At 32.4% G+C, this 19,970-nt stretch overlaps 1 protein-coding gene across 5 annotated transcripts in view; it reads right to left on the reverse strand.

Moving 5' to 3' along the window:
• LOC137930788 (folliculin-interacting protein 1) overlaps positions 1-19,970 on the reverse strand; it is a 33,562-nt gene that overhangs the window by 9,426 nt on the left and 4,166 nt on the right. For 2 of the 5 annotated variants that reach the window (XM_068774079.1, XM_068774080.1), the window contains exons 3-9: positions 16,637-16,749; positions 14,340-14,518; positions 11,536-11,646; positions 7,125-7,276; positions 3,694-3,815; positions 1,495-1,635; positions 666-815 (exon numbers count right to left, since the gene is read on the reverse strand). In XM_068774079.1, the coding sequence (XP_068630180.1) occupies positions 666-815; positions 1,495-1,635; positions 3,694-3,815; positions 7,125-7,276; positions 11,536-11,646; positions 14,340-14,518; positions 16,637-16,749 (968 nt within the window). Of the gene's footprint in view, positions 1-665; positions 816-1,494; positions 1,636-3,693; positions 3,816-7,124; positions 7,277-11,535; positions 11,647-14,339; positions 14,530-15,909; positions 16,495-16,636; positions 16,750-19,970 lie in introns of those variants that run through there. The other 3 variants (XM_068774081.1, XM_068774083.1, XM_068774082.1) reach the window with 3 other exon arrangements.

The raw sequence follows: 19,970 nt of genomic DNA on the forward strand, positions 1-19,970 counted from the left end.
GTAACATAGAACGGTCTCATGTAGCTATGGTACATAAAAGATAGCTCCAACAAAGCAAGGTTGTGTCAATAAGCGGTACTAGTGCCTTTCGTAGAATAATCGAAGCCCATCTAAGTAAGATAATCATCATATATGTATATGTTGGCGTAAAAGCATTGTAAAATCGCATGATTATTAAACACATTTTATCATTTTTAAAGGTGAATAACAAAAAAAAATATAGGAACTAATTGTGATATACTACAAAACTTGTAATATGTGATAAAGAGTAAATAAAACAAGTAATATTTAAATAATAAACACCATTTAAAATATAAAAATTCTATAATGAAGCAAAGAAATAAAAATGAACCTAAATTGAACTTATTCGTTAACGGAACGCGGCGGTAAAGCGAGGTATGAAAGGAATACAAAGAATGAAATGGAATGAAAGAATGTTTGTCGAATAAAAGAGGAATGTATGAATGACAAGGAAGTAAAGAAGTATGGAAGGAAAAAAGAGTATGGAATCAAGAAAATTTAGTCAATAAATTAGTATTGTTGTAGGTAGGCGAATACAGGCGATAAAGTGCTGGTGTTTGTAAAACAAAATCTTATTAACACAACGCCCATAATAATAATGTTACCCCGTATGACGAGCATATTAACATATAAATTATACTCACAAATTAGTGTGTTTCGTATCGCCAGTAGCCAATACAGCACAGAGATCAGACAGCAACGTCTCTGATTGCTTGTTAGAGTAGCGCGGGTCGCCTGTGACTAGATTCAACCACGTCGACTGCAGCCGTGGTCCGTATATTAGATCTGATAACCTTAAACAATACCAAACAACTGAAGAAACGGTATCTTACAAGCAACTAATGTACTTGCTCAAACTTAATGTAATAATGACATATTAATTGGCTTATCTCGCAATTCCTGTAGTGTAAAAGATTATTAAAAGTTAAGTAAAACAAATTACTGCTCTAAGCGGTGCCAAGTCCTAAGAATGATTCAATATCAAATAAATATACCGATGACGAGTTTGTTTTACACTTCAAAAATATTTTATAAGAATTATTCAAACAAAGTAATTATATTTTAGACAAACTTTTATGTACTTCCGCTTAATTTCCAAAAACATCTATGAGCTAAAGGTCCAATCTATATGTATATGACATTTCCACCTAAGTCCTGACTTATCACCATATCTCTGGAACCATAAGACTTAGAGACCAGTACGAATGTTCCTTCCGCCAAGTACAGTTCAACTAATAATGTATGTTAAGAAATTCAATCCGCAAGGGTTGAGAGGGCGTTTAAAATTCGCGAAGTTGGCGGGATTCAGTACATTATATTTCCCACTAGATTGGGTGTCCACAAGACTTATGTATAAGGGATTATAAGCAGAGTTTTCCTGTGTGACAACCCCAATGTTACATTATTGACTCCAATAATTTCATACCGTTTTTAAAAAACTTATTTTTCTATATAATCAAACATTTCAATTACCATCGGGCGGCATCACACGCAGCTTTATGCAGGGTAGAGACGAAGCTCCCGCCCGTGCCGGCCGCCAGTGTTGCCAGCCGCAACCGACACACGAGCGATTGCAGTTGAGGAGAATGCTCTACACATCGCCGAAAAAAATCCCTGCAGAAAATTATTTACAACTTTATACATTTGTATCATGTGGAAAAACGGTAAAATAACTTAATTTACCTATTTTTTATTTAAATCTAAGATGACTTGTAATTAAAAACATCACAGTTTGCATCATAGATCAAACTTTAACGAATATATGCGCTAATAGTGTATGTTAATCAATCTTTAATCTTTTTAATGTACGTTAAAAAATAATTGAAAAATATAGGTTAACTTTAAAAAGATACGTTCGTATAGACTCTATAAAAAGAAACAAGTTTGTTTGCAATATCCTTTTAGAGAAAGGCATGCGAACTTAAGCAATCTGTTATAGCGTTGATCAAGTAAGTTCAATCCGAGAACACATATCGGTTAAAAATTTAGATTTTTAATCAATAATAACAATTTATACAAACTGAGCTAAAACTTTGGATATGTAAGTTGAAAAAATGTTCGGAATTTTTTTTTTTAAATTAGGTTTTTTTTCTCTATTGCTATTTGTAATTAGCTATTTCGGTGAAGACATAAAAGGGGACGAGTTTTTTAATTCATTTTAAAACACTGCATTTAAAGATTAATATCTATCCTGATTGGTAAACAAAGTTCGCTGCATAAGCAACGGTCAGATGCATATGAGTCGAAGGCAACCCTGATAAAATCAAATAATAAGTATTATATAGGAATACGCTACAGTCTAGCATAGGATACACGAGAAGTTAAATCGCGTTTTAAAACGAGATTAAACTACGCCATGCTTAATTTTTGTTCGAATCGCAATCATATTGCACAGAGTTAATTAAAAATTAAAAAAAAAACATTATTATACGTCAATGCTAGAAGAAGAAAACGTAGTGAGTAGCGTATAGAGCGCAGCGCTGGTGATTTTCACTATAGCGCTACCAAAACCGCTGTACCGCACCATAGGTATGCACGCAGCGAGACGGGAGGAGTAGCAGACGCTCTGTTCCTAGTCGCCCTTTACCAAGAAGGATGAATGGGTGGACAGCAATTTCGGTAGTATTGTCGTATATGAGATATTTAGAGAAAAAACTAAGTTTTTTTGCTATTGACAGCATTTTTCAGATATGATATTATGGCACGAAACGTTATTATTAGAAATCTTAAAATCATTGATAATTAGATAAAACTAATTTTAATAGTGTTATATGAGCAGACTGAGAAACGGTATCAGTTGTTACGTTTTTGTTTTATTACATTGATGTACACAGACAAGAGTGTCAGATTTATTACCGTCATAAACTGATGTGTCACGAGCTTAGGATAAGTGAGAGTGATAACTATATATAAAGTAGTAATAACACAGAGTACAATAAATAAAAGTTTATGATCAAAGACAAAGGCTTACCACATAAACATCCACGAACAATAAAACACTACTAACACTTCTTAAACACAAAATATTAAAAATATGTCAATATGAAATGAACATATTTCTTATTCACATATTTTTAATACAGGACTATTGGTTATAGGTTGGAAAACTTACTCTAAAGGGATGAACGCTCACTAAAAATCCTCTAAAGCCTTCACGCATATTTTCAATTACTCTGTATAAAGCAATCACTCTGAAATATGTTACATTTATTTATTTTCTTGAATTTTTTATTTATTGAAATGCGACAGGTTATTAACTTCTGAGAGTACCTAACATAAAGAGATAGATATATAATAAACAATAATTTATGAATTTTATAAACACTTTTATTATACGTTTACTATATTATCGCTAAGTTATTTATTATTTTTGAAACTATTTTAATTGATTTTTTAATACATTCATCCCTTTCAAGTTTTTACATATATTAGCCATCACCATGTAGATGTAAATTTTAAAAGCAATTAAAAAATAATTATCATCTTGAATATTGTATAACTCGATACGGGATTTTAAAATTGCCGACAATAATATTGGCAAAATTGTCTACAAATCTTTCACTTTATTTATTACAACAAAAACAAATTAGTTTTCGTAATGAGTGCGAGTAGGGAATGTAAGGGAAGACGTTTGTATTTCTAAAATTAAATTTCGAACCTAACGACTCTTACATATCAGCGGAGTCAGGTACGGTGATCAGCAAAGCTAAACCCAATTTGTTCTTCCTCGGCGCTACTGCAGACGTGCTCATTAGACTATCACTCGTGCCGCTTGTTGTACTATTGCTGTATACCTGTTAACAAATATACTTTTAAGTTATATGGAAATAAATACATGATTTCCTTGTCAAACTTCAAAGAAGTTAACTCTTGAATCCCACTCTGCTAGGCAGCGTTCTGGAAGCTACCAAAAAATCTTTTCGTCAAATATTGGTCAGCCTAAGTCCGCTAAAACGGGGTGTCTCACTTCGGGCCTCGTTGTCAAACTCGTTCAAGAAAGAGAAGATTCGTATACGAATGAAAGTGATCGATATAGCCCAACAAATTGACAAGTGGAAGTGACAGCGGTCAGGTCACATTGCAGACAGAATAGATGGCCACTGGAACTTTGAGGTTCTGGAGCGGAGACCACGGAAACACCGTTAGTATAATGGACAAGAACATAGTTCGAAGTAGTGCATGTCATATAGAATTTATTTTCTGATCCTAAAATATTTCAGTTGCACATGATATTTATATCACGATTTATTTGTGAATAGTGGAAATTTTATGAAATTCATATAAATAATTATTTATACTATTATGTTTCCATACTATGGTTGTCTGTAAGACTTTGCCTTATGTGATAAGATAAGACCGCCCATTTTATTTATTATTATAAAACTATTTATATGTTTTCTAGCGTGTACAATAAACAATATTAAATTTAATAAAGTGTGCCACATAACGGGGACACAATTTAAAGTACGTACGGTTGTACTACGATTATGTAATAACAAAATCTAAGTCTTAGTAGGGTGCATAGGGTTAATATATACAATTCCTTACAATTTATTAACGTCATGAGCATTGGCTCTTAAGTCGCTTAATTAAAAGATAAGATTATCGATATGTAATTTTAAAATATAATCATTGATTGATCACACATGTATCGCCTCGAATAAACAAACAACTGTAGTTAACTTTTTCATACAAAAAAAAACAAGCAGAGCGTTCACCTCATAAATGTCTCGGCTATAATGTTGCGATGCTAATGAGATTTAATTAATAATATCAACATGCGAATATAGCATTCAAAAATAGCTACATTATTCATATTCCGTTAACAACGCTTATTAATAACACACGATTTAATTCTCTAGCTCATAGTGCTACAGAAACCTCATACCTTAGCGCTCGGTAAGATTGCGAGGAGTAACAGCCGCTCTGCAAAATCAATTCACTGTCAACACTCATGCTCTTTTTTGACTCTACCTCGCCGTGCGTTCATAAGAAGCGGTTGAGCTGTTTTGATAGCACTATATTTACAATAAAGTTGTTTATCCTGAGCGTCTTTTGTGCTCTACCATCAAACACTCGGTGAAGCTCAAAAATGCAACTGGCAAGCTATACGAATTCACAACAAAAACGTAAAAGAAACGGATTTATTAGTAATATATTGTGTACTGCACTTGTTGCGCTTGTAACATTTAGACATGCGATACTTTGCCTCATTAGGCCGGTAATTTAACTATTTGGGGCGCCTTTCAATCGTAGATACGATGGCATAGTAGAGTTCGCGGAAAGAAGCTGAATGTGGGCAGTGCAAGAGCGGTCATCGCGGCGATCGTTGAGCGTATCGGTGGCCTATTCTTTGCAATGGATGTCTACGTGCTGATATGATGACATTAGATATAGATTTCCTTTATAAATAGAGACGTACAATTATAGTGCTACTTTTTAGTATTAAGCTAAAATTTTACATAGCTTTTTTGTATATTATTTATATAAAACACATTTATTTTTTATTTTAGCTAAGAATTACCTATTCGAAATTCAAGAGCTTTATAAAGAGTTCACGTTTACCAGTAACGTTTCTAACTTGAACTGGTAAAATATAAGTAAAATACCATGCACATATACAAGATATCGATTTATAGCAGCTGTCAAAGAGTACGAGCTATATTTAGCTAGTAAGCATTGTTGCAGAGTGACGGTGCTAAATTAAATAGCTTTTTGTGAACCTATGAATTTAAACATTTCAGAAAACAGAGACTTTTATCATATAATAATTCTATTAACAACCTTTGCTAACCGTAATAATGACTTAATTATTGTAATTAGATACTAATGTTTCAAAGGAAGCTCCAGTTTAAAACAAATTGTTATTATTATTAACGTTCCGAAATTTTAGTAAAAATAATTCTATGTTAATAATTATACTATCAATGATATCGATTCTACATTCAAGAAATATATAGGCTAAATTGTTCTTAACTAATTTGAGAATTTGAAGCACTTATTAAAATTTATATCTGTGGACTATAAAACAGTTTTCTAAAATCAAATTAAGATAATGTCAACAAATTTTCCGTAATAATAAAATTACATCAATGTACCACACGTAGTGGCTCACGAAAAACACAAACAAGGCGTATGGTGCAAACGACCGTAAACACTGGTAGCGTAACGTATGTCCATCGTAATTGTGCAAACAATTAAGAGTAACAGTTAATTATCGAGCCTCAATTACCAGCCGTCACGCTGATAACGGCTCACATGACTGAAAAGCCGTTTCGGTCACTCGTGTGATATATCACGCGCTTGCTAATAGCGATAAAAACGTTGTATATAACTTTATTGGCATGACTACACATACGATGTTCTTATAAATAAACCGGACGATCGATAAGACCGGAAACTAACTCTCTAGGGGATTATCGATATTATTGCGATCGAATATACATCATAAACAAAATTTATATCATTCTCACTTTTGAGGATTCATAGTAAAATATATAATACTCATAGGTTAACTAGTTTTTCTACTAAACACTAATAACACAAATACAAAATTTTGTTTTTCATCTCATTTGCTGTGCATCATTTCACGATCTAAAATTACATTAACCCTTGAAAGACAATGGCTTAAAATATTTTCATAGATTCAGTTTTATCAAACTCATTGGCCAAATAAGATCGTAATAAATACGATCTCTCACTGGCACATTGGCACACTCGGCATTTCTCGACAATAACTAACCTGAAATGAGGCGATTCTAAAAGGAACAGTAGTAACTGATATCGTTAAACGGATTGGCAAGTTCAAATGGGAATTGGCAAGCCATAAAGCGCAGGAACACTGATAGCATCAGAAAGCTTAAGGTTCCACAAAGTGGACAGACGTTCTTGTTAAGATCTCCGCGAGACGATGCAAATCACTACCAATCGTTACCATTGAAAATCTGTGGGAGATGGCTATGTCCAACAGTATGTTATGCTATGTTCAGTAAGATAGCTTTAGTCTATTTTTAAAACGCTAACGCCTAGTGACAACGATGGTTAAGATAAGATAAGCTGTTTTATAAAATTAGGCATTATAAGGTATTATAAATATTTGTTACCTGTGAGTCAGTACTAGTGACCGTGCTGGTTGAAGTTGGCACGTTTAGTAAGTTGGAACTAGAACCGAGGTCAAATCGTGTCGCCATGTTCTGGAAAGTTCTTCGCTGCCAGCTACCCCTACTCGATATGCTTAACTTGCGACCTGGTGGAGCTGGTAAAATAAGTTACTTTTAATAACAACGTTAAATAACGTTCCTCAAGTTGAGGGAAAGCGATGTAATTAACTACATATATTGTACACTTGGTATTCAAACTTTATAAGCAACTATTCTTAACTATTAGACAGCTAACGTTTGCCAATTGTTAACATAATATAACTTATTATAGGAAAGGGTTATATATTATATTCACTATGTTTAGTTAGATTTGGTTAATCGATCTCATTTATTATTCACTGCAAAGCGTTGGACTCCTTTATAGATAGAGGTGACCCATCTTGCACTGCTCGCACCTAGCTACTTCCAGCGACCTTGACTAATCACTACTGGGTGGATAGACGAGATAGTCAAGACCCATGCTCCTATCGGCTCATTATCGCCTATTTTCGGTTCGTAAGGAAGTCAGTGGCACAAACGATGTGACCCAACCAGAGCCTCAAGAATTGTTTTTCTGATCCGAACAATTCTTAATCCTAAGTCGTTTTTTTTTTTGCGAACCATTCATTTCTATCTCGCAGCGCAACTCCAAGCATAGCCCTTCCTATTGCGCTCTGGGTGATTTCGAATTTTCTAAGAAGTCCCATTATAAACGACCAAGTTTCATATTCATAAATCATCACCGGCAACACATGCTGCCAGCTGAAAGCTACCCATCCAAGTATTATTAGGCAAGTAACCTCTTTCCCCAGGTTGGACTTTCCTATTTACTAATAACCTGTTTTATTTTACATGAAAAGGACATCAAAAGAAATCAAATGAAATGGGCAAAATGTTAAGTACAAACGGCGGTTTTATTGCCAATGACCATCGACTTAATTAATAAGGAATAATGGAACGAGCCCTCATTAAGGCATAGAAGTCATTGAAAATGGATGTAAATAAATATTAATTATAATACGAGTACATAAGTCATACAAATTACTACGTACTATTATAATAAGTTATATGTTAATTTTTTATCGTGAAATCCTATAAGTATTTATTGCGTTATGATATTATATCATAACGCAATAGTATTCTTATCAAATAATTCTTCAATTACTTATTACTTATTTCTGCAATTATTCACCGTCTAGTCGGGTTTTGAACAATTAATTCACCTTCGACTGGTAAGATCTCATGAATATATATTATAATAAATCTAAATAACTTCTACCAAGGTCCTTGACCTTTGTTAGTGTTGTTTTAATAATAAGCATGAGTTATAGAAGTTACGAACCTCCTGACATCATCTACGAATAAAAGTTTAATGTGCATTTTTAAGCTTTATGCGATTTAAAAATAGATGTTATATTAAAACACGACGTTAGACCATGAGCGAGAAATTCGTTTTTACATAACAATGTAATGCAGTAAGAAGATATTAATGTACCTAAGATCTAAGATCAATGTGTGTTACCGATGATGATTTAAGACAATAAATTGTAATCTCTTACTTAGACTTCATTATTAAGCCCGCAGTCGCTTAAGGTTTCGTAAAGAGGGATATACTCGAGACGAATGGATGACGGAGGTGACGGGTCGCCCAGCGGATTTGTAGGTTGTTGAGGTTATGGGCGTATAACCAGTAGGGCTTAAAGTCTTTGGTATAGAGACCACGGACTAGAAAGCGACTTGCAAGACGTTCCACCGATAAGCTGGAGGGGCAACCTTGTTCAGAAGACACTCGATTCAGGCCGCTTACAAACAATCGTGTTGTCAATGTATTTGGGATGTCCAAGGCCAGCAGTAGGAGTCATCAATAATGATAAATATGACTAAAGGATTGTCAAATTATTCGGCCCTAATGGGACTAAATGCCTTTCAATTAACAGACTAAGTCAAAATCCCTTCTCTTTACGGCCAGTCACTTAATGAAACGTATCTAAGAGATCTAAAAAGTTGCGGATTCATGATCTAGAAATATCGTAACCGAAATACCGGAAGAAACTCTAGCTTTTATTTACTGTAAAAATATTTAAACCGCTCTATAGAAGTGAAATATTTATAAAAAAAAAAACAACAACGTTACACGTTAAACTCTAGAGTAATCTTCAAATAAAAATACTACAATTTTCTCAAAATATTTGATTGGATATGGTGGAAATAGATAGCGAAGAATTTTAAAATAAAAACAGAGAGAAGTACATTGACATGAATATACACATACAAACGTGCACACACAAGCACTTGTTTATATAGGTTACGTCATTAATCGAGCCATCAATGAAATCGGCACACCTTTGTCTCCGAGTTGATCCTAATCCAACAATTAATCATAGCAATCTCGTAAATTAGAATGACCGAGGCGGGGGCGTGTAAGCAAGTTGTAATGGCAACAAAAAGCATCACGGCTGTTAAAAACGTTTTAGCATGTTTTGTTATTTACGGAGCGCTGAATAAGACAACTGATTAAATGTAAATCCGACGAGAACACCTTCAACCCTGATTAATTATAGTATTTTTAATTATTTAAACTTTAACAGCTAATCATTAAGAACATAATACTTTGATCAAAAAGTAAGGTAATTTTGTTTTTAAAACGTGAATTCTTTATTCATTTTTATCTGTCTTCTTACCCGTCCGATAAAACTTTTGCCTATGCTTTTCTTACTCCTCGAAACAGTCGAAGAATAGTCTTTTTTCGGTATAGCCTTCAAGACCTTCCATGATTCAGTTTTTATCTCCTCAATCGACTCCTTTTATATTTGCTGAATATCCTGAAGTTGCACGGAGCAAAATCAGGCAGGTAGTGGTAATCAGTGGTACGATATGAGACGAGTTTTTGCCGCCTTTTTTCCAAACATTGAGCGATTTTGGCATCAATCAAGACTTGACGCGGTTGAAGACAAAAAACATCCTTCAAAATAGTTTGAGCTGAACCAAATGATGTTCCAGCTTTTAACAAACAGACGCTTGACAAATGTTTACCTGCCTTCCTAATTAATACCTGGGAGTTTTAAATGACAATTTCACCTTACTTTTGACCGCAATAGTATAACTTACGTAACAATCAACTATTTTTTAATTTTTGAACGAAGAACTAAATTTATCTTCCAGCCATTAAATACTTATTCTTTTCTACAACAACTTCCACAACTTTTTTTAAAATCGAATATTTGTTTAAAGTAAGAGATAGTTATATTAATTTTTATACAGGTAGTTATTAGTATGTGGAATGCACAATTAACCAATACGACCAGTGTTAATGTACCTTAATGTACAGACACGGGCAGATACTGCGGACAACACATTTATTATGTCGCATTAATGTTTTTCATTGCGTATTATATGGTATTCAGATGACATATGTGGGATTGAACACAGATGTGAAAGCTTAAAAGCTGACAAATGAGCTATAAATAACTTTCAAATAAAAAATAAACAGATTTGCGCTAACATTTTTGATACGTTATTGCAAGCATGAAACGATATTATATAAAAGAGTTCCCAAACAGGCGAAACTTCGCATATTATCTTGTTACTATATAAACCTAATACACTGGGTGATCGCCCTACTCTTTTGGTTACTAGAATCACAGAGAAGAATCGTGACCTTACATTAATGTAAATGCATCAAATATTGTGGACACAATGTTAAATGTCAAGCAGGCTGTGTATTAACCTTGAACACAAATTATGTATAGAATTACGATTACCACTTATATAGGCTTTTTGAAAGCGAAAGTTTTTTTTTTTGGACCAATGTAACTGGCGCGTGATATCAAAAGGAGGTTTCATGTCACGTAGAGACAGAAATAGTGATTTGTACAACGAAATTACAAATCGAATAAATTTTTAAAATCCAGCTGTAAACCGCTGTCATAAAATTTAATCATCATCATCATAGACGTAGAAGGACCACAACTGGAGATAGGTTCTTCCTATTCTCTTCCATATTTACGAAAAAGTCCGGATGGAAGCGGCCTGCATCTAACGTCTTTCGACGACTTTAATAAGCAACAAATTCAAATTCAAAATATTTGTAATTAGGTAGGCATTCACATGTGCCTTTGAGTCGTCATCGTCGATTGTTTTAACATTATAGTAGTTATTAAGGCTCGGGATACTGATCGGTGAAGAGCCGGTCAGAAACTCAACAGTTGCTTTTTTAAGAGAAATGTAACAATTACCCTACTTAGGATAATTTCTTTATTAAATTCTACACGAGACCTAAACAAGACTCTTTGTTATACCTTGTAATCGTACAATTCAATATCAATGGATTTAAAAATAAAACAGTTCTTTTTAAAAAGGGCCAATTTATACTTACAGTGAAAACTTAATTCATCTTGCGTATTACTTCTGTCGCCGTCATCGAACATTGAGTAATAATCAAACGTTGAACCGACGCTACTGTATGGCGACTGCTCACTATAAAACCCTGCAACAAATTTACTTTTTTTATTTTTAAATTAAAACAGTTTATTTATACATATTCCAATTACTACAAAATCATAAATTTCAATAATCACGGAATTTTATATGCCTATTGCTGAAACAAACAGTACAATATCTAATTTATTACTTAGAACACAGTCTTTGAATATGACTATTTTTTACTGATAAGAATCTACATATTCAGCAGTGGCACGACAAGTCGTTTTAGCCCCTAGATGCCCATTGTAAGGCATAGGCCTACCCCAAAGATATCAATGGAAGATATACCAATATCGCCACGCTTGGCAGGCGGGTTGGCGATCGCAGTGTGAGACTTTTTTGTGACCAGTTGCGATCCTATATAATTAATGCACAAGTGTAAATTATACAAGATTGTTACTCGGGAATCGAACTCGCGACCAACGAACGTATATCTCATTTCTCTACCGCTGGACTACATTGTCATAGTAAACATAGATACATTTTGTTATTATTGATATAATATTTTGCTACTGCTTCACTAAAATACAGCATTTGTTTTTATTTATTTTTGAGTACAGACAGCTTAACGAACTTTTTAAGGATAATTTGATATTAGCCCTTATAGTTTTGAGATAAGTTGGATAAAAGTAAGCCATGAGATTTATTTACATTGTACAGCCTCTGAAATTAAATCAATGAGAGTTCTGTTAAAAGTTCCCATGTTAAATAAACGTGTTTTATCTTAATCTTCTATCTTTATATCATATGATTCACTGAAAGAATTGAAAATTTAGAAAAAAATCAAATTCTAAAATATCAGACGAAACATTGAAAATCGCTTAACATACGTGGGGTTGAAATGAGTAGGTAATCATTTCCCCCTTCTGTAGGGCACGCTTGATCCACCGGTCGTGTTACCCCCTATATACATAGATTAAAAACATATTAATGTTATTTAAACTTTCAATATACAACCCGTAATTGTATCCATTCAAATATTATCGTTGGTATTAGCTAATTTGCCTTATTATATTTCTTCACTTGCATCCTAATGAGTGATCAATTATTGTTACATTACTACCATTCTTTACTACCTACTATGTTATCTCTGATAACGTAAAAATAAACATATGTTATATGGCTTTCCCGTTTTTATCCAATAATAAATATTATTTGTAACTAAATGTTCCATTAATGAAATAAAGTATAACTTAGTAGTCTTAACATAGCGGACGGTTCTTTTTGATATTAAGATTCTCACGTCTTGTATATCCTTTCTCCTACACTGACCATACGATAAGCACTATCACTAATTTAAGAATTAAACAGAAATGAAAAATAATTTTCTTCAATGTAATTTCGTTTACGCCTTTGTCTATATAATGACATCGAAGTCATATAATACGCCTTTTTTTAAACAAAACAACAAAAAATAAGCGTGAATTGGTAGCTAAACTATTAATTCACACTGAAATTTACTTAAGCGGACTTTCATCTATCATGTTAATAACTTAAATTTTCCGGAATTTTTTATTTAATGTCCGCAGCAACGACATGTCAATGTTAACATTAAGTTTGACCATGAACATGATTTTCACAATATGTTTCCAATCACAGGGTATTGGTAAAGGTATCATAAAAATTTCTTGGTTACAAATGTTAAAATTTATTGAAAAAAAAATATTGCAATTAAGGAAAACGAGAATTTAAATGTATATAAGTAATGTAATGTATATGTAAGGTTCCGTTTGACACAATTCACTGTAACGCGTTCTTTCGATGAGCAGAAAAATTTTTAAAATATTCCCGAAAAAAAAAATTAAATTATGGAAGTTTTAAAAAAATTATGCACATACTAAGTATATATAAATACACTTGTGCAATATCTTGTGACGTCATTTAACCTTAAAATCTGGTACGCACCGGATTTCTTAACTAACGCTAATTCATGTGCATTCCGACCATTTAATTTACTGTCATGAATAGTTACTATAACGAAACTTTATTTCTACACTACCATCAATAATATTTTTAGGTTGAAATAAGTTAATGGAAATAGCACTAAAAAAATCTAAAATGAGCCATAACAGTTCTAAGCATTTGTAAAATGTTGAAGTCTTAAAAGAAACTTAAAAAAATAAGCAAAAAAAATAACAAAAACCTAGTTTTACCAGCTGTCTTGACAGACGTCGACTAATCTAAACTATAAATAATAATCAATATACTTAATGAACGCGTGAAGTTCATAGAGAACTGTCAAATGCGTAAACTTTCAAATCATATTTTATGAAACTTTTCAAGTATCTACGCAACTTTCTATTTTATTCCTCATAAGAAAATATAAAGTATTAGGAAATTGATTAAAAAGATAAATCGGAAGTCATTAAGTTATTACATATCCAAAGTAAATATATATATATATATATATATATATATATATATATATATATATATATATATATATATATGTGTGTGTGTATATAACATCCAATATTACATTAAAACCCACAGCTTAAAAAAAACATTAGACTAGACGTAGCCTGCTCCCTGAGTGAATTTCAATTGAAAATAATAAGTACTAGAAGCTAACGAAAAAAGAAGAGAAAGAAAAATTAAATTTTTCTTAAAATACTATATAGAATATTAAGTGTTTAAAATCGAAACGCAACGCTTAGCTAAAAAGCATCAAGTAATAATAAAACGAGCATGACATACCCGAATCTCCTCTATCGATGGAGAAACTCAAGGATACGCCTTCTTCTCTCAACGTCGGCACGTTCAAAGGCTTTGACGGATTCCTTGCAAGCTTGTTGTTGTTGGCTTCACTCGTCTTACGCTCGATGCGGCTTACGCGACGAGACATGGGCACGCAGAATACTTTCGTGCACATGAACCTACAAGAAAGCTAATACAATATATCTTAAATAATAAAAATGTAAAAAATATTCTGTTCTACTAAAACGAAAATTATTTTTAGTTTCGATATTCTGATTACAACTCCGTTTACAGCTCTCAAATTAGACTAGGACTGTTCCTTCCAAAGGACTGTTTCTCACCAAAAGTTAGATTTAAATTAAATCTTAAATTTTCAGGTGCTATTATGAGAATTATGAGATATTACTAGGCCCCTCATAAGGTAGACCGACGACATCGTTAACGTCGCGGGAAGTCGCTGGATGCCGGCAGGGCAAGACCATTTACCATTGTGATCCTTGGGGGGGGGGGGGAGAGCTATACCTCGCAGCGGGCGTCTACCAGCTGATATGGCGATAACGAGATAAAACTTAGATGTATTTAATATAAAAAAGTGTTTAATTTCACATTTATTTTTACTTCCATTTTTTATGATGATTAGCCAGTCAGCGTTGATGTCATTTAAAGAAAAATATTTATTGTACATTTATATGTACAAACTATAACAGAAGCATAACTTTGTATTGATAATTTTTATTTGTGGAAACTTTTAAATGACCTTTTTGTATTTAAGTTTTCATATTATTATTTAATCTAGCTGTTAGTTTCCAGAAAATAAGAAACTAATGAACAAATTCTAGTAAAAACATTTTAAAATACACTTTACATATTTCTTATACAAATATCACGTGATGAAATTGAATAACTTCACGTTGCAAAAACTTTCAGCGGTTGTATATTTATTTTACGGTCAATACATCACTTCAATTTCACAGTTCGAAGTTTGCCGAATCTGGAACGTGGCCAATTCTAACCGGTATGACACACAACGTATTAAGATCATGTATACATCACTACAGCAGATAATCTTAATATCGAGTATTTTGTAACAAACACTTATTTGGCAAATTTGAAAGTTTATAATTATTTACTAAGATGTCAACAGATTAATAACACAAATTTAAGATAACATTTAATGAATATACGATGGACACGTAACAGTTCATGAGGCGGCGTCGTCTTCTAGAACGTACTTTTACTTTATTCTAGAACATGGAAACGTGGTGGACTAATAGAACTTCGTGTTCCTTAGAAAACATGTGCCTAACAAAAGGTCCAGTGCAATCTAGGAATGAATTTATAGTGAATTTATATGCTCCAAGAAGGAGAGGTACAATAGCGAACTCTATAACCGTTAGTGGGTTCAGGCTGTCGAGAGCGAGTAAATTTTTTTAAATGACCACCGTTTCTAGGGACCTCTCGTTCTTCTTAGAAGAATATTTTTACAGACATGCTCCTCTCTCATCCTTTTTAATATCTTTCATTTATTTCTCTTTTATCCTTTTATAATATTTTGCATTCCTTTTCTTACCTTTCTTTTCGTACATCACCTTACTTCCATCGCCTGCAAGACCGTAAATACATACATTTTCTTTTATTTTTTTGTTTATTTCTTGCTTTTTACATTTATTTGTCGTAGTTTAATACTAATATCATTTTTTTCTTTATTATCTATATCACAGATTTTTTTAGTCGATTTTTAAAATATGACAGTTTATCATCACTTTTCTTTCCTCATTTGTTTTCGAGAGCGAGTATCAGTTCATTTCTGGAGCGGGCTACGAATGAAATATTGACAAAACATTTGAGATTTAGTTCGATAGAGAGAAAAGTCTGTTCGTGAAATTTAAGGAGGCTTCTTTAAACCTGCTACGCGGGTTGGCAGCCCCGAGCAGCATACCAGACCTCTCCCTCTACAAGACTGGACCCGGCACCCGTGTGTAAATCCACAATATGAAAATCATAGGTATGTATCGGCAAAATTTGTATTTGCATTGTTTTGTAGATATTTTAAAAAATGTCCTAGATTAAAAATCAATATATTTTTGCGTACAGAAACTGGCATTTGGGGTATAAAGAATAAAATTACTAAAATACTTTTGCATAAAATCATACATATGTGTCGTCTTCTTCAAACCAATATGAGCTATATACAAAAAATATAACTGGTGTGTTTTATAAAAATGTTTTCCTATAACATTTTATCTGTTAACGCAGTCTTAACATTTTTAATGAATAAATATAAAAAAAATATTTACCTCTTAGGATCATTCATGATGTGAATCTTTAGTGAGACGCTCTTGTAATTCATTGCGACCGCACCGAATATCATGTCGCCAAGAGCACTTGCATCCGCCGCCGGCCCTTTGTACTGCCAACAAAACTTATTTGAGTACCGTATCCGCTAAAATATAACCTGACTGACTATAAGCATTGATTACAAAGAAATCCTAAAACGATTACAAAACAATGACTACCATTATCCAAAAACAACTTCGTGTATAGTGGATATTCTTTCATTAAGTTTGAATAATTACATCGATTTTAATTATTATCTAATTAGTATTATTATATAGTAGTATTATCTTTAGAGGAATCTTTCACTGCTGTCACCAATAAGATGCGCTAAATCGCCGTTAACATTCAAAAAATAGTAAAAGAGCGCCTCCTTGGTCTCTAAAATTGGATATTGTGCAGCATTTGTTATTTATGGTATACTTTTTCTACCTAAATATATATATTGAAATGTATATATGAGCGTATATATAAGTATGTATGTACACCCTAAACTACCCTCTCCTTCATGTCTCTCATAGAGCGATAAAACCGCCTCTTGTAGCTCTAAATTAAAGTTTTTTTTAATTATCTTTGGTGTACAATAGTGTAAAATAAATATCTATAGTACAGAACATCAAACACGTAATTCGATGAACGGCATCAGTTATGCCCTACCAGTATTACATTACTTATTCAGAATATAATGAATAACTATAAATCCAGAGGTCATCTAGACAGATCAGGTTTAAGCTCTCACAGAATTACCTCTGAAAAAATGTCTGCGAAGTACCCCGGAGAGAAAAAATAGCAGGCCTTTGCCTGGACTGTACAACAATACCCATAATCAAGAGTATACGACCAACAATAGGACACTTGTATAATAACACAGCACATTTAATTTTCAAAATGTTTAATATATTATTTAGAAATCGTCGTGTATTGTAGAAGTTATCATAGCAGCTTAAAGCTACACAAAATCTAATTAATATTATTAACACCACTATTTAATCGGTAAACCTGGTTTAGATAATACTAGAACATTCATCAATGAAATGTTTTAGAACTTTTATTACAATGTCGATCAATTGCAGCTTCTAATGGAATCGGTTTTAGAAACGTAACAAAGTTGCAACGACGCAAAATACTGCAACAGACGTGTGCATCGATTCATTGCTATGTAACGTCCCTTTATATAAGTTGCGGTGTAATCTTATACAATACGTTTCTAAAATAAAAGCAAATGGAATAGGTTTGTAAAAAAATATCAAATGAAACAAATGCTACAGGATGGTTTATTATAGGTGTAGCTTCAAAGTGATAAGTGTATAACTCATTTGCTATCAACTAATGTATGGTACACTGTATCCAAAAATCAATGGTTTCAGAAATAATAAATAACTTAATGATAATACAGAAAAAAATGTTTTCAAAATCCGTATCACACTACGTATTAAAATTAATCAAAGTTTACTGTCTGTCTGTTATTGGGCCGTCCCATTCCAATAGTGTCTCAAAGGTTTTTTTTGTTGTTAAATATGCTATACAGTCACTTCATTAAAACCTTTACCTATAACCTAATTTATTTCGTTATAGCTGTGAAATGTACGGGGTAAAATAAACAATACGTCATAGTAAACTTTAGAATTTATCAATGGAATATAAGCATAGAATATCAATGTTGAGATGATTAAAGACAGTATTTATTTATTTAACTATTCTTTATTGTACGCTAAAACTCGATGTAAAAAAATAGAAAATATAACAAAAATAACATAGAATATAACTAAAAAAATAAATAAATTATGAGATTATGAGAGACATGGAGGATAGGGCAGTTCGTGGTGTACATAACAATTAAATAAAATAATTATAATTATAATTACTGTGATGTTCATAATATCTAGATATGTCTCGTCTCAAATAAGACTGTAGTACCGTACCAATAAAGAAAGTTTTCCTGATGATATTTCCATTCATTATTTGTGAGTAGCAACAACGACAAATTTCATACGACCATTTATCACGAACAGAACTCACTAATTACAACCATAGACCAATTTTTCTACTTACTGTATTGGAAAACACCATGTATATACTCCTAAACTTTAACCCATTTTAGCTCACGTAATGCATCTGAGAGAGACCGCCATAAACCGGGATAAAAACTAAATATGATTGAATATTAGATTTCTATTCCATCGAAATAGTAAATGTTCGGTAATTTGAGGGGTTGTGTAATATAAATTTATGGTTCGTGGTTATATATTTCATTTAAATTGTAAATGATTCTAAAAAGTAACAATATAGTACTTGTTTTTATTTCAATTGGGAGTCATTTTAAGAACATGTTCTAAAGTTAAAAGAATGCATATTTAATCTTAAAATATAAGAATACGCTGAAAGATAAGGACGTTGGAAAATTATCCATTACTGAATATATTATATATCATTATGCTTAGAATTACATGTAAGAAATTGAAGCAGTCCAATAAAAATATAAAGCCAGTTTCAGAAATATCTTATACCATCATTGTAAGCAACTATTTTAAGTCAATATATTGACGATCTTAGTTAGTTGTGAAAGATCGTCAAACGCTTTAAACGTAACAAGAATTTGCGCAATTGTTTAACAATTAAAAATAGGCACGGTTTTCTCACGATTACGACAAACAATAGTTCACGTGATGTCCTCCAATGCAAACAGTTAATTATCTTTACAGTAACATGATTAATAGTACCTTAGATTAGATAAAATACTAAAGGCTTGATAAATTAAACCTTGTCGTCGTATTAAAATTTGTTATTATTACAAACAAAAATCTAACAAACCAGTACCTCAATGTCTACGAGTTTCTTTAGATAATAAAGTGACTCAATTGGAATAACTAATGTACTTTCGTAAAACATACGTCAGTTATTTACGTCACAAACGTGATAACGATTTGAAGTGGACAAGAAACGAAATATGTGCCATTATGTGCATAACAGAAATTGTGTTAATACGACATCAACGTCATCGAAATTGCATTGTTTATTCAAATGTTATTTAAATATGTATTTTTCTCAGGAAACTTAACTACTTATAGACTAACATAGGATAAAAACTATACAAGGATCTGTTGTTTTATGCACTCTTTACATCCTATACATTTCTTAATATTTCCAGGGGTATAAAATTCGACAACAAGAGAGAAAAAGTCAAGCCAGGTCATCAGTCTGTGGATGTTTAGATATGTAATAAGTTTAGGAAACGAAACAATTATTGACATAAACTAAGAATCTCTTGCCTATTTTTATCTCGAACTAAACTGTACG

This window comes from Battus philenor, unplaced genomic scaffold, assembly GCF_028537555.1.
Source record: "Battus philenor isolate CCGP_79_NKW_IND1 unplaced genomic scaffold, ilBatPhil1.0.hap1 SCAF_7, whole genome shotgun sequence".
Lineage (NCBI taxonomy): Eukaryota > Metazoa > Arthropoda > Insecta > Lepidoptera > Papilionidae > Battus > Battus philenor.